Source organism: Ostrea edulis, chromosome 4, assembly GCF_947568905.1.
Source record: "Ostrea edulis chromosome 4, xbOstEdul1.1, whole genome shotgun sequence".
Taxonomy (NCBI): Eukaryota; Metazoa; Mollusca; class Bivalvia; order Ostreida; family Ostreidae; genus Ostrea; species Ostrea edulis.
The window spans coordinates 31,443,380-31,469,908 of record NC_079167.1 but is presented as its reverse complement, the minus strand read 5'-3'; the positions used below and the strand labels follow the sequence as shown (position 1 = coordinate 31,469,908).

The 26,529-nt window shown below is 35.1% G+C and overlaps 1 protein-coding gene across 2 annotated transcripts in view; it reads left to right on the top strand.

The window, feature by feature from the left end:
* Positions 1–26,529, top strand: part of LOC125669917 (synaptotagmin-15-like) — a 122,470-nt gene that overhangs the window by 30,507 nt on the left and 65,434 nt on the right. Inside the window, exons 1-2 of one of the 2 annotated variants that reach the window (XM_048904753.2) lie at positions 9,268–9,592; positions 21,407–21,584. In XM_048904753.2, coding sequence (XP_048760710.2) covers positions 9,586–9,592; positions 21,407–21,584 — 185 coding nt within the window. In that variant the 5' untranslated portion in view covers positions 9,268–9,585. Of the gene's footprint in view, positions 1–9,267; positions 9,593–21,406; positions 21,585–26,529 lie in introns of those variants that run through there. The other variant, XM_048904752.2, reaches the window with a different exon arrangement.

The following is a 26,529-nucleotide window of genomic DNA, read 5'->3' as shown; positions in this document are numbered from 1 at the left end:
GACAAAGATGCTAACCTTCGTTTATCAAAATGTACATACACTCGGAAAAATACAAGTCAACCAAGCCGCGCAATGATTTACTTAGCAACAGCGACACGAAGCGTCTAGATCTAGCTGCGAAGCCAAAGGTCGCCATCTTTAATCTTAGTTCTACGGAGCCTAGCCATTTATCAAAATATTGTATCGAAAGTGAAGTTTATCATGATAGAAAATATGTGTAGACTATCCATGTAATGCGTATTTCGCTGCCCTTTAGAGATAGAGATCAACTTTGAAGTCGCTCATCTCCGACAGATTGAGAAAATAGGGGAAATTGCATTGTTTAGGCCTACCCAAAATAAATCTTCAAATATCAGAAAATGCAATAATTTACGGCTTTCAACTCTGTGAAAACTTCTACTAAATGAAAACTTACCCTTGTATGCAATGTTGTCGCTAATAGTAAATCCGACACAAGAAAATATGTAAGCAAGTAACAAATAGCATCCACATGTCAATGTGTCTGACGTCATGTGATAAAATGTGACGTATGAATTTTTGCTTGCTTTGTTGAAAGACGGATCAAGGAATGAAACAACGCACCCCCCTTTTTTGCCCAGTGAGAAATGTATTTCAAAATGAACAGGGTAATGCTTACTTGGCAAATCATTAATTCGAATATAATATATTTGTTTTAATCTATCAATAGTATTATTCGACCATGCATACAGAGAAAGATGTTTAACAAAAGTGATTTGCGTACAAGTAGGCCTAGATGCTAATATTGACAACGAGAAAACAACATGTGTATCAAACCGAAGTATCTTATTGTGCACGTTGACTTTCTATTCCATAGAAGTTTAGAGAGAGAGAAAAAAATAGTTCCGACATCTGGTTGTCAAGGGGGTGTGTCCCCATACCAAACCAGCTGACCAAACCAGGTTATACAAAAATAACCTGTGTTCCTCAATTGGAATTTGACCAATCAGAGACAAGGATACAATAAGAATTAAATTATAATAGAATACATGTACTAAAGTGTTAAAAAATAAGTTAATACCCCTTGCCTTGCTGGCTAATAAGGACTTTACAGGGTTTTTTTTTAAACTTTGCTTAGTTGTCAACTCTTTTGTATCTAAAGGTAAATTATTCCAATCCTTGATAGCACTGTAAAAAAAAACGAAGAAAATTATGATATTTTTTGTTTGTACCACTCCTAGTATTATTATTGTTTAGAATAGCTCTGTCATCCACTCTTAACATGCCCAAAGAATCTAGAATGTCACAAGAAATGCTAGCTCTAGGACCTAGATTTAAAATAAATCTGACAAAACTTTGTTTTGGGTTACTTGCAATTTTTGTTTAAGTTGTTTGCCAATACCACAATACCAAGAAGAACATGCATAATCAAAATAGCATTGTATCAAAGCAGAACATAAGGTCTTTCCTACATGTAGGACAGCAAAGCATGCCCTACTTGGATAATACGATAATTTGGCTACATTAATTTCCTTTCGGTTTGGTGGAGCCGACTGAAGAGATTTTCTTTAATGGTTATTAACTGGTTTTAGAGTTCTGAATATTACGTTACTGACTTATCGCATCCCAATCAGACTTACTGAATAAGACCTACAACTTCCGGATCAGCCATTAGCGGAGGCGCGGTCATGTTGACATTGATCGCGTGTGCTACACAAATGAAACGCGTGCTGCAGTTGAAGTCAGTTTCCGAAATGTCACAAAGTTGGAGACAAATGACTATACCATTCACCATCTCTGCAGTGAAAATGAAACATATATCTCTTTACATTGCGTTGGACTCTCTCTCTCTCTCTCTCTCTCTCTCTCTCTCTCTCTCTCTCTCTCTCGCTCGCATTACCTTGAGAATTTATAAGGAATTGCGACTAAAAACAATTCATTATTCTTCATTCGCATTGTTTGCAACACCTAGTTTGTCAAAAAATGAATCATGATTGAAATAAAGTCGATTAAGGGATTTGGACATCATGTGCATTTTCCTCTGCTCTGATTTGTGTCGAAAGTGTATCGCAGTAAAATGTTTTGTTAGATGTTAGTTTATTTGCCTATATTTAATTATCATCAAGCTAAATAAATCAAACAACATGTTTTCTCAACAAAATATTCGAAAATGTATGTTGATGTTTGGGCTTTGTAATTTGCATGGAATTTGGACTAATGGGCTGACCCCTAAAACTTGATATCTTCGAATAGGTCTTCTTATCATGTACAAAATTTATTCTACAACGTTTAAGAAAATGTTTAGTTTTCAAAATATATTGAATATCCAGTTTTACGGTCATCCACTGAACTCCTTAAAAAATGCATATGTTTAGAGCCACAATATGACCAATATTATATTATATAATTCTTTACAAAATATTTTTCGTTAAAGAGATATAAAGCATCAAACTTCCCATAGAAATCGTTTATTACGTAATTAATTAGCATTTTGCTGAGATCAGCAATTGCAAAAGGTGACAACTAACAACTTTACCTCAATAATGCTTAACCATTTGTTTTTAGTTTTAGAAATATTTAGAAAACACTTTTGATCCTTCTCGGCCCTTTATTAAAGGGACTGGTCCCTCAAACTTGATATCGTCGAATATGTATTGTCCTTATTTACAAATTTTGCTGCATATATCTTTTCAAATCAATTCTGTATAAAAAGATATTGAAGAAAATGTTTTTAAAAATGCAGTAAAATATTGTGGCACTTTTTCGAGCCCTGCCGAATTCTGGTGTTTTGTTGTCGTTTTTTTTTGCGTTAAAAAATTTGAATGTGACTAGGCACAGCTATGAAGTCTCCTCGACAATCGCTGATAATTTGAAGATGGTATCTTCAATAGTTTACGACAACACTCTTGTACAAACTGACCCTCTAAATTTCAGAAAAACGTCAATATCTTACGTAATATTTGATATAATCAAACTTAGAGAAAAAACTATTGAGTCGAAGTAAATAGATATCCCCGAAAAGAGCTTTTGCTAACGAAACGGACGACTCAGAAATATAAAGGGAAAACACCGGCTACCAATAATAGACTGGCGTGTTATTTTTAAATATAAGGCCCACTTTTTAATGTTTTGTTAACCAGTGTAAATAACTGCTGCAGTTTAGCATTACTGACATTTATATGAGTCGTTCTTTAATCAATAAAACATGTTCCTATGTGGAATGATGAACAGTACAATGTATTCATAGGTGCATTCATATCGCACAACAACCCTTTTAAATATGGCATTACTTAGCTCACTGTCTTTTTCTGACATGGCTGCAGCACCTTTAATAGATTTTATCAGTTCATTTGCCTTTGGTTGATAATTCGAGTGTTTAGCTTTGCCTAAATATGATATGACAGTTGCTACATGAGTTTTTATATTTACTTTTGAGAAGAGTTATTTTCCTGCCTTGGCCTGTTTTTGCTTATTACATGCTGTGCATTTGTGCCCCTTTTCTTGTAGCATTTGTTTAGCTTTTCGTCAGCCACATCACGGTTTGAAAATCCTGTGCACACAGGAACAGGTTAGTGTAAACAACGGAACTACATTGATCTCACAATAAATTCCCTTTCTTTAAGTCGTAACTTGCAAATATTGGAAGTTGATATGATGAAAATGACTAATATTTGTTAAAATATATGTATCACATTTATACACCCCCTCCCAAGAAGATGACCCTAAAAACTGAAAAGCAAAATGAAAAAAATAGATTGGGAAAACTTTGGACTTGAACTCGGACTTTATTCTCAAGTGTAAGAGTATCGATCACCTAAACCACTAGGCCATTCAGGCATGTAAGTTTAAATGCAAGGTGAAGATAACGAACAGTGATCAATCTCATAACTCCTACAAGCAATACAAAATAGATAGTTGGGCAAACACGGACCCCTGGACACACCAGAGGTGGGATCAGGTGCCTAGGAGGAGTAAGCATCCCCTGTTGACCGGTCACACCCGCCGTGAGCCCCATATCCTGATCAGGTAAACGGAGTTATCCGCAGTCAAATCAGTGTTTCACGTTTGACAGGCTGCTAAATCTCAAAGTAAATTTTGAGGCCACCTTTAACCAAATTTCCTCAAATTGACTTATGTACAGTCATACTCAAGTAAAACAATTTCAGTGTTTTATTTCTGGTTTAGGGTGGCCTTTTGCAACAGTTTGCATTTTTTAGGCCCATTACGTTACATTTACTATATACTCTATATAATCACAGTGATGTTTATGCTTATCAAATAAAGATACTATCAACATATAGATATCTTTATTGAGTAATTTGGGTAAACACAAGTATAAACTGACATTGTATAACAAAAAATTTGTAAAAAATGATATAATTATTTTTTTTAAAAAGTATTTATGTAGGCGAAATTGCATATAAGTGCGCTATACTTCTTCAAGGAAAATCGGTCGACGTATATCCAAAAAATAGCGTGTACAAAATTTGTAAAGTAAAAAAAATAATAATAGAGAATAAAAATAAGGGCTTCCGCTCGAAACGGAAGACCTTAATGTAAAACTTATACGGTACCAATTTTGATACACCAGATGCGCATTTCGAGAAATAATGTCTCTTCAGTGATGCTCAAGCCGAAATTTTGGAAATTCGATATGACAATAAACGTGTAAGAGCTAAAAGGAAACCAAGAGTGTTAAAAAACCCAAAACAAACCTGAAGCCAAATTCGTCCAAGGATCAGAGCTATGCATGAGGGAGATATCATCCCTAATTTTGAAATGAATACAACACACCAAATTATTTGTGTTAACAGAATGTGCTAGATACGACTAGGTTAACATATGTCAACGTGTTCCATTTCTTTCAGTCTGTTGTATTTCAGTCATAATGACAGAAGTTTTGGACAGGTTAATGTACCAGAAATAGGAAATATTTAAATCAATACAGTTTAGTACTTGAATGAAGTGCTGAAAAAAACTGGATTTTGTTTCTGTAAATCAACATATTACGGTAATCCGATATAATGAATAAAGATTTAAGTGTATGTACAGTGTAATTAATGGCCAAACTACAAAGCTTTTTAGCTCATCTGAGCTTAAAGCTCAAGTGAGCTATTCTGGTCACTTTTTGACTGTCCTCTATCTGTCTGTCCGTAAACGTTTCACATTTGCATCTTCTCCAGAACCACCTGGCCAATTTAAATCAAACTTGGTACAAATCACCCTTGAGTGAAGGGGATTCAAGTTTGTTCAAATCAGGCCCCCCTTCAAGGGGGGGGGGGGGGGGGTCATCACGAAAATGCACAAATAGGGTAGGGTCATTCAAAAATCTTCTCAAGATCCACTGGGCCAGAAAAATTCAAATTTACGTAAAAGCTTCCTGACATAGTGCAGATTCAAGTTTGTTAAAATCATGACCCCTGGGATAGGGTGGGGTCGCAATTGGGGAGCAAAGTGTTATATGATGATGTGTAGGGAAAATCTTTTTAAAAATATCCCTTGAACTATTCTAGCTAGGGCTTTCATATTTCATATATACATTCTTTACGGAAAGACCTTTCATGTGATGCAATGAAGTGTGATCCTACAAGTGATCTTGACCTGGAAGTTTTTACCTACTTTAATAAATATCTTACCTTTTCATTATGTCCTAAAGATAGATATTTTTTTATTCTGTATGTATATTTCTTATGGCAAGCCAAATCATTTTATATCATGACCTTTGACCTTGTAATCTTGAACTCGGAGTTTGAACTACTTTTAAGAAAAGAAAATATAACTTATCAAATATATCTTGAGCTATTCTAGGTAGGTTTTCATTTTTTGTATACATACTCTATATGGTAAGACCTTATTTTTGAAGTTTGACCTTGACCTGGGAGTTGAACATACTTTACAAATATCTTGCCTATTCTATATTTCCTGAACTAAAATAGATCTTTCATATCTTGTATCTAAATTCCTTATGACAATACCTTTATTTCATACTGTAATATTTGACCTTGAGACTTTGAAATTTGACCTTCTTTTATGTAGATAATTTAGAAGTATTTCAAGTTGGGATATCATATTTTGTATATGAATTCTTAATGACAAGATGACCTTGTGATACAATCATATTTGATCTTGTGATCTTGACCTACTTTCTTTAAAAAACCTGACCTAATCCATATATTTTGAACTAATTAAGGAAAAATTTTGTTTTTATATTTTATATATAGATTGTTATGACAAGAACTGAATTTACTTCATTGTCTGACCTTGACCTGAAAGTTTGACCTACTTCTAAAAATCTGACCTATTCAATATCTCTTCAATTATTTAAGATTTTTGTATATAGATTTCTTATGGCAAGGTCTTTCGTATTATACCATGTTCTATGACCTTAAAGCTTGTGACCTTGGTTTTATCTAGAACAGCAAGCTCATGTTAGTCACATTGGTGTTGAGACATTTCTGTATGATATGAATTCATTTTCATTTATGTTGTGATCCTTTGGGGTTAGGTTGGTGCCACATTATGGGTTCATTTTTTTGATAAAAACAATCTTTTAAAAATCACAACAGCTGAACAATGGCAGGGTCAAAGTAACTCAAGTGAGCGATGTCGCCCATGACCCTCTTCTATTATTCGACACCATAACAAATTCATGATTTGCGAATGGATTATGCAATGTAAAAGAAAGGTTTACATTAAATGTTTAGAAAGACTTTTGAGTAACACTTTGATGATTACCGACTTGTAACCAAGTAATCTTCAGCAATCATACAATAACCACATATCGCCGCCCACTCCACCGTAACGTTTCATTATGATGATTTGTGATGGAGATGCAGGATTTTTACCCCTCCTGGGTCGTGTATAATGGAGCATCTACAATTTGATAATATAACACTCAACTGGAAAATATGAATATGTCGATGTTGTAGACCCAAAACTTGAAGGGAATTCAGTCTTGATTCTAGAAAACCATTGATTTCCCGGATGTTGTAATTCAATAGAAACATTTGGGATTGCAGTAAATGCATGGTTTATTGATGACGTTACAAACTTTCTAGTGAATTTGTAGCCGTTTGAGTTAAGGAATTAAGGTCAATTAGGGAGGTTAAAAGTCCGATTTTGGTAATGTCGAGTCAAGATAACAGCTCTCCGCACTGTACACCCACGTGAAACACTTTCAATCAAGTTCCACCCGGGACTTTTAATGGAGAACTTGTAGCTCTGTTGGGAAATGGAACCTGCTCGCCCATAGTATGTTCAGTGCAATTTCTTCAATGGTACGAAACTTTACAATGCTGTCAAATATTCTTTCCCGTGGGGATCCTGGTTAGAATAGGTCCTCAGTACCCTTTGCTTGTCGTAGTAGGCGATTAAATGGGGCGGTCCTTTGGATGAGACCGCAAAAACCATGGCACGATAAAGATCCCTCCCTGCTCAAAGGCCGTAAGCGCCAAGCGTAGACCTAAATTTTGTAGCCCTTCACCGGTAATGGTGACGTCTCCATATAAGTGAAATATTCTCGAGAGGGACGTTAAACAATATGCAACCAATCAATCAAATATTCTTAAATCCGGAAAAGATGGTAAATTCGTAACGTCACATCTCAGGATCTTTGAATTACACACATCTGAAATTCATCCACCTCAAGATACACATGTAGTAAACTTTGCTTTAAAATTTTGAAAGTCCTACATGTATTCGTGTCTGAGGCATTTAACAACGGGCGATAATTAAACTCTTCATACTGAACAAAAGCATCGTATTTACTATTAACAACATATATATGTAAAGGTGAAAATAACGAACACTGATCAATCTCATAACTCCTACAAGGCATACAAAATAAAAAGTTGGGCAAACTTTAAGGCAGCATTTCGCAAATTCTATGCTTATTATAATGATCTAATTTACAAATACGATCTGTCATTAGATCGAATGCAGTTCGACATGTTTCATACTAATTGTTAGGCCATCTTTACATTGTAATTTTAACTACGGATTGCTCCGTTTACCTGATCAATTAGAGGACTCGCGGAGGGTGTGACCAGTCAACAGCGGATGCTTACAACTGTGATCGTCTTATCAACACGTATTGATATGTTTTTAAATGATAATATGTATACATGAACTTCATAAATTTAAAATATTTTACAGAGTCGTCCACTTCTGCTTCATACTTAGATATTTTATTGAAAGTAGACATTAACGGCAAACTGACAAATCAACTGTATGACAAACGGGATGATTTCAGCTTCTCCATCGTCAACTTCCCACATTTATGTAGCAATATTCCATTATCACCTGCATATGGTGTTTATATATCTCAACTGATTCGATATGCAAGAGCTTGTTCTGGGTATAGTCAGTTTTTAAATCGAGGTAAGCTACTGACAAACAAGTTGATGGTACAGGGATTTCAACAGTCTCGATTGAAGTCAGCATTTCGCAAATTCTATGGTCGTTGTAACGATCTAGTTCGTCAATACAACCTCGCATTGGGTCAAATGCTGTCTGACGTGTTTCATACCGATTGTTAAGCCGTTCTTGGCACACTGATTTGACTGCGGATAACTCCGTTTACCTGATCAGGATATGGGGCTCACGGCGGGTGTGACCGGTCAACAGGGGATGCTTACTCCTCCTAGGCACCTGATCCCACCTCTGGTGTGTCCAGGAGTCCGTGTTTGCCCAACTATCTATTTTGTATTGCTTGTAGGAGTTATGAGATTGATCACTGTTCGTTATCTTCACCTTGCATTCATAAGGTTTTATAAGTGTGGTATGCACCTCTTTTTCCATTCTAATGTTTACGTTCCTGGACCAAAATTGTTACCTTAGCAACCAAAAAATCATTTTTTTTCTCCGGAAAGGAAACCTCCATCATCTTTCATTTAATATTTCACAGAGGTCTTATAGATCTGAATGTGTCGAAAGAATTTAAACCACAGTACTAATCTTGATGTTGGAAATTATCCCGAAGTTCTGGTGTTAATGCACACCATTCCATTAATTTTAATATCATGCACGTACATGTAGTTGCTCGTTTACATATTTGTTTATTTCCACTATTATAATCATAACTGATATACCAAACGCTTCTCCGCTTTTATTGTTAGTAATTGTGTTATTTCCGTACTTCCGGGGAAATAGACGGGTCTGAAGGATGCACAGATTTCGCTATCGGCCTTTAAGGTCCTTTGAAGATTTTGTCGCGTTATCGTTTAATCAAACTCCTCTGCATAGCGGACTCTTTAAAATCATTTGCGTTTAAAATCTTTCAAACGGCGAGGGTGATTTTACTCCAAATTAGTACTCATTATTTGATTGACGTTTCCTTCATCAGGTTTTGGAATCATGACCAAAATCGTTCGTCCATTAATGTTAGTATAAAAGAGATAATGTCTTACTGAGAGAACGCGGAAGGTCGTATCGGGTTGGGATCCCAGTGTATTGACGGAACATTGTGATCGTTTAAAGCAACGGTGTGTGTAATTGACCGTTATAAAGGAGGTAAAGCGAGCACCTGTTGATTCCCCGGCACAGGTATCACAGATCAATGTTTAAGGAGGAAGGCCGATAATGTACACCACCTGTCCAGTGCGTATCGACTAGAGCTTTAAAGTGATCATGTCCGGTAAGTCTGAGGGGTTTGTTTTGGTCAAATCCTCCTTAAGGGAACAAACTGTGTTATAATATTACGGGGGTGCAGTTGCATATTTTAAAGTATTTCTGTAGAATATTTAAAGTTTAAAAGGTGTATCATATTTTAAATACGTTTATCTTGATCATCAATTTTGCTAAATAAATAAGGTATATGAATCTGATGAGTATGTAGTAATATCATGAAGAATAATGGTAAATGGATGTTTTGTAAATCTGTATGCGCGGGATGTTTCACTTTACCTATTATAAAGCGTGCATCTGAAAAACAATTCGTGACAAAGATGTGGATAACATTACCGTGCCCTGGCTTATCAACACGTTAAATAAATATCCGATTCCTTAAAGGCTGGTTTGCCACATGTTGAAACAACAAACCCGAGTATCGATTAGATCTTGCATATTGCCCATTATCGTATCATCAAGTAACACATTAAAATAGCAACCAAAAATATAGATGTGTCATATACAGTTCTTTTAAATGCATTATTCTAATTAGCTTGATTACTTTGATAGTAGAATCTTTATCACCTGACAATTAACCAGAGATCTACCTAGAATACATGTCTGTAGATTCAAGACTTCCTGGTGTTGTGGTGCCACTGTATAAATTCCGATATATAAATCATTTTAAAAGTACCTAGTACATGTGATGCTGAAATTAAAAAGGACATGCTGTGTTTATGTTCAAAAAATAAAGATTGGAAGAACGATGTGACACTTGTTTTGTCGCCCATAAAATGGTAACTTTTAGAAAATTGATAAGTTGATTGGTTTGGTTTGAACGTATTTTATTGTAATATGATTACAAAGGGATTGAGCACAAGTTCTGAAAACTTCGTTGCTTCTTTAAATTGCTCCCTCCCAACATTAGAACATGTACCACATTGGTACAATTATCGTTTAAAAATCGGAAAATTTTGAAATAAAGAATGTGAACCACCTTAAACCAACAAAATCCATGCGGTAATGTTGGACAATGCTGAATTATATCACGTATATATTCCTAGTCGTTTATACTAATATGTATATTGCTATTTACTGAATATATGTCATTTTAAGTTGAACATGTGACTTGTCTGCTTAGATTAAAAAAAAACAACACACAAGGTACTTTGTAAGTCTCCTTGGCGAGGTTGTAGCATTGGAACGTATCAGTTTTAGTCTAGCGGAGTCGTGCAGATGCTCTCAGTCCCAAGGTCGAATCACACTACATCTAAATTGAAATGTTGAATATTTGTTTCCCATATGAGACCAACCTGGAAAACATGCATCGGATTAAAGACCTTTTCGTTATTTCTCTCCAAAAATTATCATTTTTAATTCGTACAAGTTTAAGTTTCTGTGCGAATTATCTCAGCTCATGTTAGTTTACCTGAGCAATATGTTAAAACGAGCTCGTCTTATATTTGTTTTATAAATTTTATATTATGTAAGTCTCATTTAAGGTAAGCATTTATCAAATTTTATGGTTGTTATAACGACCTAATTTACCAATGGGGTAAAACGCTGTCCGACATGTTTCATGCCAGTTGAGGCAAATCTTTACACACAATTTTTTTTTACTACGGATTACTCCATTTACCCTAAAGAGATATGGGGCTTACGGCGGGAGTGACCGGTCGACAGAGGATGCTTACTCTTCATAGGCTTTTGATTGCACCAAGGGTCATTGTTTGCCATAGTCATAATTTTCTACATGTATTTTCATGGATTATGAGAATGATCACTGTTCGTTATCTTCACCTTTATAGGAGTTATGAAATTGATCACTGTTCGTTATCTTTACCTTTATGAGATTGACAACTGTTCGTTTTCTGCACCTTTATAGGAGTTATGAGACTGGTCACTGTTCGTTATCTTCGTCTTTTCATTCTGTGTTTCCTTAATAACCACAATGACATATTTTGTCAATTTGACACTCAAGCATGTAGTGTAGATTCAAGTTGTTCATCCCAAGAAACTGTAGTCAAGATGGGAGTCAACAGTAAGAGTATCTACGCCTGATCAAGGTGACCCAGCTTAACGTTGTAGAACATGGAGAATTTGTTGTGTATCCTCCATGCTGCACCCAAAATAAATTGTAAAACACCGTTTGGGAGAGTGGAGAGGTACACGTCACAGATCGTCTTTATATCTACGTTTTAAACTTTTAGTTCAAATTGTCAGTGTTTTTCACTTTGACATCTATACCAGCTGTGATGATAGCCATTTCTTTATGAGTGCTTTGCAGTTGTAAAACAAATGCGCGTATGAATCTTGATAAATATAGTACGTCTTTTTTTATGGTTTGGAATTCCAACAGAAATGAATGCAGGATGTAAATATGTCATTTTTGAAACTACAGTGTATATGTGAGGATAAACTGGGACAGTTCACGCTGGCATACTTCATGAAAAGTATAACGGGATACAGCGTTGCAGTTTATACCCTTTTGAATTTTAAAAAATGAATTTTATTTCTTAAATCTCTAATACATGTATCACTGCACCATGATATTTGCACAGCTCTTTGAACTAGTGCTAACAAATTCTTATATTCAAGATTTAATAAGACTCTCCTTTTGATGCAGATTTCTAGAAGATGTGTGCAAGATAATTGAAAAAAAAAGCTATTATGAAACTAATAAAATTGGAAACTTTCACAATATACGAGCAATTTCCTCGAATCCTTTCACTTCGTTCCGGCAAAGGGGCGGACACGTAGATCTGATTTAAACATGTTTTTTATTATTTCAACCTTTTTAGACTGAAGAATTCGATATTGATCTGTAGTTGATGTTGGTAAAACGTTTATTGCCCATTTGGGTCCTTACTACAATTATTACCACTGCATACAACTTCTCATATTAAATGTTTTACAGTTAACTTTACAATTCTGCTAGCTTGGAATTAAAGAGTTATTCCTTGACAGCAGTGTTTCCAAACACATTTGCCCTCAATAAACCTTTAACTCCGATTCAAATATATCACTGAGAATCTGTAAAATATTCAAATTTGACTCTATATTGGCTTGTGGTGGGAATTGTAATTTTCCCTGATCCATGGACATCATTAACGCGATGTATTGCGCGAATTGCCTATCCTTTCACAGTCTTTAGACGGAGATTGATGGAAAATACTGGGAATCCCGGGATTATTGGTCTGCAGTTTCTGTATTTTTCTATGATTCATACAGCTCTTGTTTACGCGGGTAAAAACCAGGTTGAAGAAACTGCGCCCTGAATTACGTAATAGTACAAACTATTTTTGGTTTTTGAATGTTTGATGTTGCCTTCCTTAAAGGGTATTCGAAAGTTCCAATGCGACATGTCAGCTTTCTTAATGAAGGGTCAATATCATGAAGATGAAATGATTACGCCATCTTGATTAATAGTCAGACTCGTCATTTAGTTGTTTAAAAATCAGACTCGTCACATTATGAAATTGATCACTGTTCGTTATTTTGACCTTGCATAGTTGTCTAATAATCAGACTCGTCACATAGTTGTTTAAATATCAGACTCGTCATTTAGTTGTCTAATAGTCAGACTCGTCACATAGTTATCTAATAGTCAGAATCGTCATTTAGTTGTCTAATAGTCAGACTCGTCATTTAGTTGTCTTATGGTCAGACTCAGTTAGTTGATGTACATGCTCGATGAACGTAAAGGGTGAGGTCAGGGCTGATAAGGTCAAGGTCAATATAAAAGTTAGCTTTCATTGCTTTTTATGTAACATCCACTTTTGCTTGTAGTGTTTTATTCTTGTTCTAAATCTGATGCCTTCTTATCTGTATATTCTTGCATGAAATGTTTTATTTATTTGTTTGTTTTGTTAATATGTGATATGCCTGTGTATATGCATGCTACATGTATGTGTCTTAAATTGTCTTCGATACATGTGATACTCTGTCAAAAAGCTCTTTAGACTTGTTAATTGTATATAATACCGATTTTAAATAAAATTACTTACTTACTACACAAACACATTTCCGTTCCCAACAACATTAAATTAACATGTATATTTCAGCAGAATTTCCTTTCTGTAGAAATTTTCAGTTCATGTACTTTAAGTCTCGTAATAAAATCCCACAACCCGTAATTTCAACGAAACTTTGTAATATTATAAAACGTCTTCTGTGTAAAAAAAAAAAAAAAAAAAAAAAAAAAAACAGCTGAAAGGTTATTGGTCTTATATTGCGCTTAGTCACGGCTTAACAAATTGCCAACACCGATGACTTCAATCGAAGTACATGCTTATTACAATTGACTTTCTTCTGAATTTCAAATGACTTAGTTTATTTTATTTTATTAGCTCTGTATAAATAACATAAGGTGGTGTAGGAAGGTGAATATGGAGCATAAAAGCTGATATTTGTGTTTGATAGAATGTTCAATTTTTAATTCTCACGTCAGGAAATCATCCCTATGTACAAACACATTGCATGCAGGACAAAGTGTTTCCACTATTCTGTGGGAATATTGTAAAAGAAAATTATTTGAAAATGACAATAGATTTTCACGAATTTTCTTTTTTCGTAGTAAAATATAATTTAAAAAATACTCTAAACACTTTATAGAAATATTTCGACCGTGATACCGGTCTTTTTCAGTCGTGTTTATCTCTCTCTCTCTCTCTCTCTCTCTCTCTCTCTCTCTCTCTCACACACACACACACACACACACACACACACACACACACACACATATATATATATATATATATTATATATCCAATAATAAAAGTCAAGAAACACAAAACTCGAATAACATTTCACTGTTAGCGCTTTCGGCTTTAATGCCTCTTCAGACAGTTATAAAATGCCTGTGTATATGCATGCTACATGCAATATGCTAAAATATAAAATTTTATAACTGTCTGAAGAGGCATTAAAGCCGAAAGCGCTAACAGTGAAATGTTATTCGAGTTTTGTGTTTCTTGACTTTTATTATTGGATGTATTTACTGTATCAAATACCGAATTCTTTTTTACAAACTATATATATATATATATATATATATATATATATTTTCGGCGTTCTGATATTTTTTTTTATTATACTATTACTTGTGTGAATATTTACTTGTATATCCTGACGTCGTAGGTGAGTTCACACACAGGTAAAATTCCTGGGACTCGTGAGTGGTATATTCGTTTCCCCTTTCGCGGATCCAGATTCCTTCGTTAACTAGTGGGGTACACTAAACAGCGTCTGTAGTGGTTATCAATTGCCACGAATTTGGCCTTACAAGAAAAACTGACACCCAGTAGGTCTGTCGATACCCTTATCGCCATTGTTTAATAAATCTGTTCCCAGCAGCACAGTTATGGCGTGTTTGGGTGTTTCTGTCATCATTGGTAAACTTGGTCATTATTTCGAGTGAATGTAACAGAAATTTAAAATATCTCCTTTATCAACTTACGTTTTTCTTGTGTAAACTTCGTTATCTTATTTCTATATAGTAAATGTATGAAATGAAATAATGCAACTATTCTATTAATCCTTTAAATTGACAGATTCTCTCTCTCTATCTCTCTGCTACATGTATAGATGAATAGGCTATATTGATTCAGGAGAACCCATGGACTGGCACAACCATTGTATGCTCGCATGATTCCTTCCTAATAAAACAGAGGCCCACAGGCCTTATCGGTCACCTGAGTATTAGTTAAAAGAATCGCTAGTGCCAATGGCTATAAAATCTAGGAAAAAATCCTGTTTTGCATATCCAAGTTAAATTCTAATATTTAGCAACAGTTTATAACAAGTTTAAATGCCCTCGAACGTGCCCAAACTGATGAAAGGCTTTACATAATATACATGTACATGTAATATATATAACATTAACAAGATATGATTAAGTTGGATCTGTCCTAGAAAATTCATAATTTTAGTACCCCTGTTCCTGCTTTTCCTACATATGCAGTTAATTTTTATGGCATAACAACAAACATAAAGAACTCTTTCAAATGATAAACACAATATAAATCATTATAATAATTTTGATCCTACCCTGGAACGAAAACCGTTACTCCCCGTGATCCTAAAATTTACAATTCTGGTAAAGGACGACATATATTCCTTCTAAATATCCAATTAGTATCAATAGCATTACAGAAGATCTTGTTTAAATGTTTTACACATATACACTATATACCAAGTTTGACCATGCCCTTGAGTCAGAACCTCTACGCCAGGGATAATAAAATTTACAGTTTTTATAAGGTCTACTTACTCTACATCACTATGCGTTTAGTTTTTCATAAAGATACGCGGTTGTTTAAAAGAAGATTTTGAAAAATTCGTTTATTTTGGGATTTTTTTTTACCCCACCCTGATACCAAAACTCCTACCAATGGGATCATCAAATTCACACTTTTGGTAAAGGGGTACCTGCTCTTATTTGATATTAATAGCACAGAAGAAATGTTTTACACATATACATTACATATCAAGTTTGGTCCCGCCCTGGGGTCAAAACCTCTCCTCATGGATCATGAAGTTTCTGGTTTTAGTATAGACTTTTCTGTTCAACATCACTATGCATTTAGTTTTTCATAACGATATGCGGTTGTAATTTTTTTTTTGAAAATTCGTTCATTTTGGGACTTTTTGCTCCGCCCCTAAGGCCCCAGGGTGCAGGAATCCTGAAATTTACGATTCATGCCCCCCTTGTCCCAAAAATGCTTCATACTAAATTGAGAAGAATTGGAATGGTAGTTATCAAGAGGCTAAAAATGATCAAATGTTTACACATTTAATAACTGACCATTTTGACCCCACCCTGATACCAAAACCCCTGCCCCTGGGATACGTAAAACATAGATAGCATTGACCTGTAAGTTATATAAATGCAACAGCTGAAAATCACCTGGCATTGACTTATCTCCATATTTGGTAATGATTTCCATATTTGAACTATGGTAAAGGGATATAGTGTTCTTTTGGATTGAACAACTAGATCATTATATCGACCATAAAATATGCAAAATGTCGACTTTAAAGGAGACTGTTTATACCACTATAACATCAAGTTGTCTGTCAGTAGTCTGTCTCGATTTAAAAACTGCTCATACGCAGAACAAGCTATTGCGTATTGAATTAGTTGAGATATAAACACCATGTATATGCAGGTGATAATGGAATATTGTTACATTAATATGGGAAGTTGACGATGGAGAAGCTGAAATCATCCCGTTTGTCATGAAGTTGAGTCGTTAGTTTGTCGTTAATATTAATTTTCAATAAAATATTTAAGTATAAAGCGTATGTGGAGGACTCTGTGATATATTTTATTTCGAGTTCACAAACATATATCGAATCGACATATGAATGAAAATGATTTTTGTTAGATAAAACGTCGTCGATATATCTATATGTCAAGTTGAAGGCCACAGCTAGAGATTTATTTTCTTCTTATGGAGAAGTTTTTTTTAAATGAATTCTGCTTAATTAGAATATAAATACAGGTCAACTAACAAAGGAGCACAAATATTACGACGGTGATAATGTCAAACTAGAAAACTGACACGGTCAGCAAGGGTCCCGCTAAGGTTATTTGAGGAAAGTGACACTTGTATTTGATATAGCAATGTTTGGGGCTGGTATAAATGTTAGAATTAATAATATTCAAATATATTTTGGAATGCAAATTTGTGAAAAAGGAATCATGAAGCATATTTATGAGAGACTGATGCAAATTTAAATTAATTCTCTTTGACACACACTCATCCACAATAACTAGAACAAAATGTGGTACATGCTATTCGAAAAGTATTATGAATTCCAAATATTGATGTCTAGGAAAAGGAAATTCTGACATTGGGGGTGTAAGTGTTTTCAAACACATTTGATAGAAGTGTTCTACGTTTTTTAAAAATAGAAATTATAGAACATGTCTTTACATACATAGGTGAGACAGTTTCCATTATTCCTAGCAGAGACATACCATGTATGCGCTAAAAAACATTCATAAGCAAATATCAAAATACTCACGTAGAAAATGGGGACCTTACCGTCAACAAGCGCAGTGAAACACGCCATTTCGAGATTTTCACCGATGAAAGTTCGGTAACAATAATGAATACGGTACACTCATTTTGTATCTATTTTGTGACTTTCTTTATTAAAAGGAACAGTTCTCTAAGGTGTAACGTGCAATTAGTACATAATTCAATGATAATAAAGCAGTTTCACTTTGCAACCGGATATAAGAAACTTTATTTCGTATTCCGATCCCGATCGAGAGTTGTTGACTGGGAACGGCGTTTTAATTCAATATACATGTAACATCAAGCATTTTTATATCACATAAAAAACCCAAAATGTACACATACACAATGTTGTAGAGTTATTTTTTTCTATATCAATACAATACATACCATAATTCAAATTGAATTATCTCCCTTAAACAGTGGTAAATAGTCATAATAGGAAAGATGATGACATACAAACAGACAGACAAAGTGACATAACTCCAAAATCTATAGGTGTCTTCCTCTTATTGTAAAGTATTTCTGTACAAAATTTGAAAACTACAATGAAAACTGTTTGAGTTATCGAGTCACATAGAAAGTGTTCATCATAATAACAAACTTGAAGATGATGACATACAGACAGACAATAACAAACTTGAAGATGATGACAGACAGAAGAAGTGAAATGACCCCAAAATCTATAGGCGTCTTCCTCTTATTGTAAATTATTTCTGTACAAAATTTGAAAACTGTACGATAAAAAACTGAGTTATCGTGTCACAGGGAAAGTGTTGACGGACAGACAATATGATTACTATAGGGCTTCCCGCATTTCATGCAGGGCCCTAAGATGGATTATTCTAATTATGAGTTCATGCTATAGCCTTCCTGTTCATAACGTCGCAAAAAGTAACGTGGAAATGGCGCAGCGTTATCATAGACTATGCTATATTTACAGTACATGTATACATATGTCGTATACATAAGTACAGCTTCATAAGGACATGTATATGATCATCATTTTATGAAGACATACACCGTGTGAAAATATTTTGGGGAATATATCATTTAAATATGGACACGGGGCCGAATTTTCTCCCCAATGTACCTTGTCCTTTGAAGCAGTGGATATAGTCTTCCTCGTAACAATAGTGGATTCATCAATGCGATTTTAATATAAGATATTGCGAGCATAAAGTACTCTGATATTTGTTGGCATATGCTACAAATGCAATAATGCGATAATATTTTTGGTTGCAAATAAATTATTGCGGGCGACATTTAAAGAAAACATTAATAGATTTTCATCTAGTATCTAACGATGACAACATGTTATGTATGCCGGCATGTTTCATTGGTGTGTAACTTACTGACATCATGTATTTTGTTTTCCTACTGTACCTGTCTGATATTTGTTTACATCCTCTCTTTAATTTGTCCCAAATGCGTAATAAGTTGCTATTTTTACACTGTACACTCATATGTAAAATTAATGTTTATTACTATAACAACATGTGTCACTATTATACAATATTTACTTACTTACATACGTATTATATTTTTATCTTTTTGTTCAATATATCGGAGGACTAGTTTGTCAGGAGTTACCGCTCTTTGTGTAGTCATGTCACGCGGGACAGTGTGTCTCGACAATTGATTCGGTAATGATGCGTTTTGGAGTTTATTTTTTATCTTTGTCTCTGTTAATCAGAATTAATATGATCAAAGACTGAAGTTAATTATCCTAAGTGATTCTTGGCGTAGGGTCACGACGTTCGCAATCAGTCTCGGAAACGAACAGATGTCTCATACAAAATAGCAAATATGACATGCGTGAAAAAATAAATGAAGAAATACTTAGAATTTTCATTCACCTCTTACTTGTAACATATGGAGAGCGAGATTAATATAAGCGTTTTGGCTTGTTTCTCAATCCATTATAAGACATTGATTCTAAACATTATTATCAAATTATTTACGAATAAATAAAATGAAGAAATAGCGTGTTACTATTATACACGTGAAGGGTGGGAATTCAGGGATGGGGAGATTGATTGATTGATTGAATATTGTTTAACGTCCCTCTCGAGAATATTTCACTCATATGGAGACGTCGCTACTGCCGGTGAAGGGCTGCAAATTTTAGGCCTATGCTCGACTCTTAAATGGCCATTGAGTAGGGAAGGATCTTTATCGTGCCACACCTGCTGTGACACGGGTCCTCGGTTTTTGCGGTCTAATCCGAAGGACCGCACCATTTAGTCGCCTCTTACGACAAGCAAGGGGATACTGAGGATCTATTCTAACCCGGATCCCCATGGGAATGGGACGGGGAGAACATTTTATTTATTTTCTTTATGATTGTACATACATGTACCTTTTTTTAAAAGCGTGTTTATTGTTGGACAAGATTTGTCTAAAAGTAAAAATGTTTTTAATTCTTATTCGTTTGCGCATTAAACATTCCATTCTTTCTTATTGCGGCAAATTCCATTTACATCCCTTCAAGTCGTCCCAGTTTACAAGCGTTCATAAAGGATTGTCTTGGCTTAAAAATATTTCGTAAGAATTAACACATCCATATATCCTTAATCAAATTTATAAGATCTTTGCATCATTCTAATTACCACGGATAATTATTACCCATTTTGTAATGAAATGCACTCTCGAACCATAGAACTTCGTATTTTTTTCGTGGCTGAATGAATATACATCTATGAATTACAAATTTACGATATCCATGAAAGTAAACCAATTGTTTTAACTGTAAATTGGAACCTTTTTACGATTTTTCATGAATTTGGTCAATGATCTTCAGAACAAAATGACTATTAAGAGCTAGTTGGTCTGAACAACGTTCAGCGTATAGGTTCTGTGTTGAATTTCAATCTAGTTTATCTGACAATTAACCGATTAAGTGTGGATTTCCTGAAATTTACTCTGAATTGAGTTGCAAGATCACATGAGTAAGGGTTCAAATTATTCCGACGACCATATAATGATAGCGGGTGAAGATATACAGGCTTTACCTCGGAAACAAGTATGGCGTATAGCGGGTTTAGTGATTCTGCGATTGTGTAAACACAACATCACGCCCTGTCCTGTATAAGGGAGGAGGAAAGACAGGAGTGAACCACATTTGTTTCGCCTTCTGTTGATAGTCGTTATAAATATCTATCATTTCAACATTCTTGGATCATTGGGTTCGCGATCATCTTGAGAATCCCGAGTTCAAACTTCAAGTCTGATGTAATTTCTCCGCCATTACACATTAGTAACTGTTAAATTTTCAGCTCGTTAAAGCGGTTCTTACTGATCTGTAAATACAGTATTATACAATGATGGTTGTGTGTCCTTGTCTAACTCATCTACTTTAATTTGCCACCAACTTGATATTCAAAACGTGCAGAATCACATAAACTGGAAAAGCATTCTTAGTCCGAGATCGTAAGGCTTTTTGCAAAAGGTTCTAGTTATATAACAAAGATAAACTTGCACATAAAGTGGTCGTTTGCCTTCCCGTGAGGATCCGGATTAGAATAGGTCCTCAGTATCCCCTGCTTGTCGTAAGAGGCGACTAAATGGGACGGTCCTTCGGATGGGACGGTCAAACCGAGGTCCCGTGTCACAGCAGGTGTGGCACGATAAAGATACCTCCCTGCTCAATGCATAGGCCTAGGCCTTGCAGCCCTTCACCTGCAGTGGTGACGTCTCCATATGAGTGAAATATTCTCGACAGGGACGTAAAACAATATTCAATCAATCAATCCTGCATGCCTATGCTTTGTATAATAGAAATGAAATGTAACAACTTACGTTCTGTCTTGCAGTGTCTTACGATGTGATAATTGTGGGCGTGGTATGTGGCGTAGTCGCGGCCCTCATCCTTATCGCCGTGATGTGGTGGTGGTATTGTAACCGGAAACGGAAGCGACAGTCGAGCTACGAACAGATACTACCAGACCGGAAACAAAGTATTCACATAGAGAACGGAACTTTAGTAGTCAAGTAAGAAATCTGTTTCGTATGCCCTGTTTTTGGAAATGTTTACACGTTTTATTTCGACATATTCTGATCCTAAGCAGGTAGATAGTATTTAGTGGGGGTATATGTTCCCTCCACTTTAAAAAGAAAGGATACAGAAAAAATTCGCATCACAAAGGTTTTAGCGTCTGACAGAATACGTTAACGTCACTTGTTACCAGTGTTAAAGAACACAAGGGCTACAAAAAATGTATGGAGTGTGTTTCGGCCTTTCAAGCACCTGTTGTTTTAGGATATTGCATGATTATTGGGTTGCCATCTCATCAACTTTTTGGACTGTAAACGTCTTCAAGTAGACAAGGATAGTACATGTTAAGGAGAAGAGATGTCTGCTTGTAGCTCATGATCCTGTCACGTTTCAGTACACAAAAAATAATTTGGCATTTATGTGATACGCATGTTCACATAAGATGTTGTTATCGAAGGGTGCAAACCATTTGAGTTGTCTTTCATTGCTCTCCAATTACTTCCCTTGGGCATATATAAATTAGTGCCCCAGATTAAATCAACCTTTTCCATTTATAACTGCTACACACAGGTTGGTGTTCCCCTATTTCATAAGAATTTGTATCTAATATCTGCCCCCTTCAAAGGAGAGATAATCACAAAAATGCAAAAATTGGGTGGGGTCATTTAAAAATCTTCTCAACAAGAACCACTGAGCCAGAAGAGTTAAAATTTACAGGAAAGCTTCCTGAGATAGTATGGGGCGACAATAGGGGATCGAAGTTTTACATACAAATATATAGAGAATATCTTCTCAAAAACCACTGGGCTAGGAAAGTACAAACTTGCATAAAACCTTCCTGACATAGTGCAGACTAAAGTTGTTTTCAAATAATGACCCCTGGGGTGGGGTGGGGTGGGGGGTGGGGGTAGGATGGGGCCATAGTAGGGGGTCAAAGTTTTACATACAAATATATAAGGAAAAATCTTTTATAATGTTCTTATCAAGAACCACTGAGCCAGGAAAGTACAAATTTACATGAAAGCTTTCTGACATAGTGCAGATTCCAATTTGTTAAAATCATGACAAGGATGGAGCCGCAATAGGGGATCAAAGTTTTACATACAAATATGTAGGGGAAATCTTTAAAAATCTTCTGAATTTGAAGAACCACTGGGCCAGAAACGTTTACATTTACATTGAGTCTTCCTGACATAGTGTAGATTCACGTTGGGATCAAAGTTTTACATACAAATATATAGAGAAAATCTTTAAAAATCTTCTCAAGAACCATTGGGCCAAAGAAGTTTATATTTACATGAAAGCTTCCTGACATATTGCAGATTCAAGTTTGTAAAAACCATGGCCTTTGGCGGTAGGTTGGGACCACAATAGGGATAAAAGTTTTTCATGCGAATATATAGGGAAAATCTTTAAATATGGGCCAAGGTGACTCGATGTAGCCCATGGACCTCTCGTTTATCTTATGTTTCATGAGTTCATTTGTATATTTTTTAATGCATATGTTAATCAAGTATGATAGATGCATTAATATACACTGAACAAAACGTCCGAGTAGTCCCCTCACATTTTGGTCAGTTGATTTCTTACTTTCAGGACTGTAACATGGTCCTTCAATATTTTCAGTCATTTCTATCGATCTTTCTCCTTACTTTTTCTTCCATTCCTAATGAAAACGGCAAATTCGTCACATCTAAAGTCCACACCTGTATAGCATTTTGATTAGAGAATAACATTTTTTTTATTTTTCAGTTTCTAATTTGTTGTTTTAAATACAAATAGCTTTTCTACCAATCCTTCTGTGCTATTTCCGGTATTATTCACAGAAAAACCAGTTAAATAAATATGAAATATTGTATTCTTTTCTCTTCCATCTTGTCTGGTGCAGTATAAATTTGTTCAAAGTGGGTGAGAATATTTTTAAACAAGAGGATTAAATAATACCATAAAAGGTGCAGTTGTTGCAGTTTATGGAAAGCCGCTTACAGCCATTGTCTACTGAATGAGATGTAGATACTGACAAATACATCACTGACTATAAATCACCAGTTGTTTAAGACTGGTTATCTTCACTTAACGCTCCCTTTGTTACATACATGTAGATAGATGTAATTACCCCCGCATCCTATAGAGTTACTAGCATTAACATCCATCAAAACCAGTTATATGATTCACACCTTTAAATTAACTAATTATTCACTAATTAGTTTCGGAGGGAGTCATTCACTAGACCAGTGTATTATGACAGTCAACAGGAAATGAAATGGCTATCATAAGTGAACAGTTCCTATGGTATAAAACTTTTCTCCGGGATATCTTGCCTCGCCAATGCTCTTGAATAATTAATGACCGTGTGTCTGAAAAGTCTGCGAGGAAGTACACCACCAGGAGAAAGTCTATTTCAACACATTAAGAGATTAAATGAACCCTAATAGCCTACGTTGAAAACAAACAATTGTGTCCTGAAAATGAATTAGTACATTTTAAAAAATTGATTTCGCGTTTCCTTTACACAGAATGATGATAAACACTGCCCTTTAAAAATATTTATATTTCAAAACCAATTCATGAAAAGGTAAGATCATAAAAATAATCTGCAATGAAAGTGTAATAATTTTATTGAGTGATATAAAATGTTCTGCCTAACTGAATCCAATACATCTCAACACATAACTCATTTCACACGCACAAACACCACCCACCCACCTACAGAAATGTTGCGCCGCCGGTAAGTGAGAAAGTTTCCCAGTTTACTTTCGGAGTGTCGGTGGTCTCTTCCCAGGTACATTGTATTTGGGTTCTCTCTTCCACCAATAAAAAACTGGGCGCCACCAGATATCTGAAAAAATTGTTGAGTGTGGCGGAAAACCGCAAAGCAATCGATCAATCGATTGGCTGAAATTAAAATCAAGTCACGTGATGACACATGAAGCTCTTGTGTCCGATTCCTATGACTTTTAAAAGTGATGTAAAAAGATGGCGAACATAGCTTACGGTGTCACTACTGGTGCTGCAATCTCTAACCAGAGTTATCGTTTCTTTGCATTTGATGAAAATTCTTGAAATAAAGAAACACCGTAGGTTAGTGTCTTACTTATGAATACCGTGGAATTATAGCACACCATCCTGGACCGGGATTAATAATCCCTACCGGCCCATGTGTTTCCAAAGTATGCCATATACAAATCTTATAATATTGATATCTCAGTTCATGAATAATAGAACTGATCGCGGAGTCTCACGAGAACATTGATATATGTCAATCGCATAAATATTTAGGTTATATACATGTAAGAATTCTTGATCACTAAAACTTGTAACCTTATTGATAACTTCTGTTGGAAACTTGATGGAACACAAATATTTAATTCAAAACGAAATGACAGTCGCAATACCAGCTTATCGTTCAGGTTCTTTTTAACGGTAATTTGATTTCACGTTATGATATTTACATTATGACCACTCCCGCGATCGATATCAGAATATACAGAAGCAACACCTCGCAAAGTCATGATGTCTTTACCAACCCACTCAACATGTCTAATGAAACACTCGTCTCTGATTTTCCCTTATACGGAAGTAACTGGTCCGTAGGTACTTACCATAACCCAATTACGACGTCATTCATTGGTCTGCCTTTTAAATTTGCCTTCGTATTGTCTCTGGTGTTTTGATTAAGAAAACGATAGGCATAGATCTTGATTAGAGGGATTCCGTGTTATGATAGATTTATGTAAATATCGGAAAACTGACAGGCAAGCGTCCGATCTCCTTGTTTGGAGATGAATTGGGTCTATTCATTTTGAATACGATGTTATTCCCGGGATCCCTATGTAACCTTTTCCTTTGACATCGCTCCAATGATTCAGTCTGTTTTGTACATTTCCCTGTTTCAGATTCTGATTTTATTAAATCATTTGTCGAGGATTGTTCTTATTTTGCCACCAGTGAATTGTTAAGTCCATGATGGAAAACCATGGGGACTCGGAAGTCTGTCTTTCGGATGAACTTTCATTTCGACCAATTGGGTAGGAAATCCTTCTGTTTTAAAACTCAAAACTCTTTAGAGTTGATTTCCCTACCAATATTATATATAGGTTAGTGGGCCTATCTCTACATTAAAATCGATGGTTGTTCCATTCATAAAATGAACTCATAATTAATGAGAGACTAATGGTAATATAAAGACTCATTCAAAGGTAATACGTTCAGATGGGTTAACATCATCCTAATGATTGTCTTTGTAATAAAACATAATAAAAGTACTCTTGCAATGGATTTGTCATCTTCTGACAATACAAACGCTTGTGACCCAGATGTTTGCTCAGCAAACGGTATTCAATGAAATAATTTGCATGTTTTAATGGCGATTCCTCTTAAGTGAAACACAATCGGCAGAACAAAATTCTGGACAAACGTTTGAAAATTCTGATCTGTTGTAACTCTGCCGTATACTTCATAGTTAGCGTTTGCGGGTCTTTCTAATCACGTGATCAAGAACTGGGTGAAGTACATAACTGTATAAATTATATTTTTAAAGAAAAACCACAGAATATAAAAAAAAACAACCTACAGAATATAAATTTTGGATTGTTTGACTTTCAACGTAACCGTTATAATTCTGTGTGAATTCCAAATAATGATAATAATAAAGTTGCCAACACCAATAAAACCCAAACAAACATCAAACAGTCGTTCTGGATTGAGCTAAAGAATGCAGTCTTTCACAGAATGTGCAATAATGAAAGCTAGAGAAATAACAATGGTGAGACCTGGCAATTAAAAAAATGGCTTTCGAGCCTCCAATCAGATCTAGAAAGAACTTGTAAAGTTTTCGATTACGTAGAAATATGTACTAATTGAAACGTTACATTTTGAAATTCAAAGAATGTAAAACATAAATCTACAGTTAGGCTTACCACTAACATTGAAACACAAATT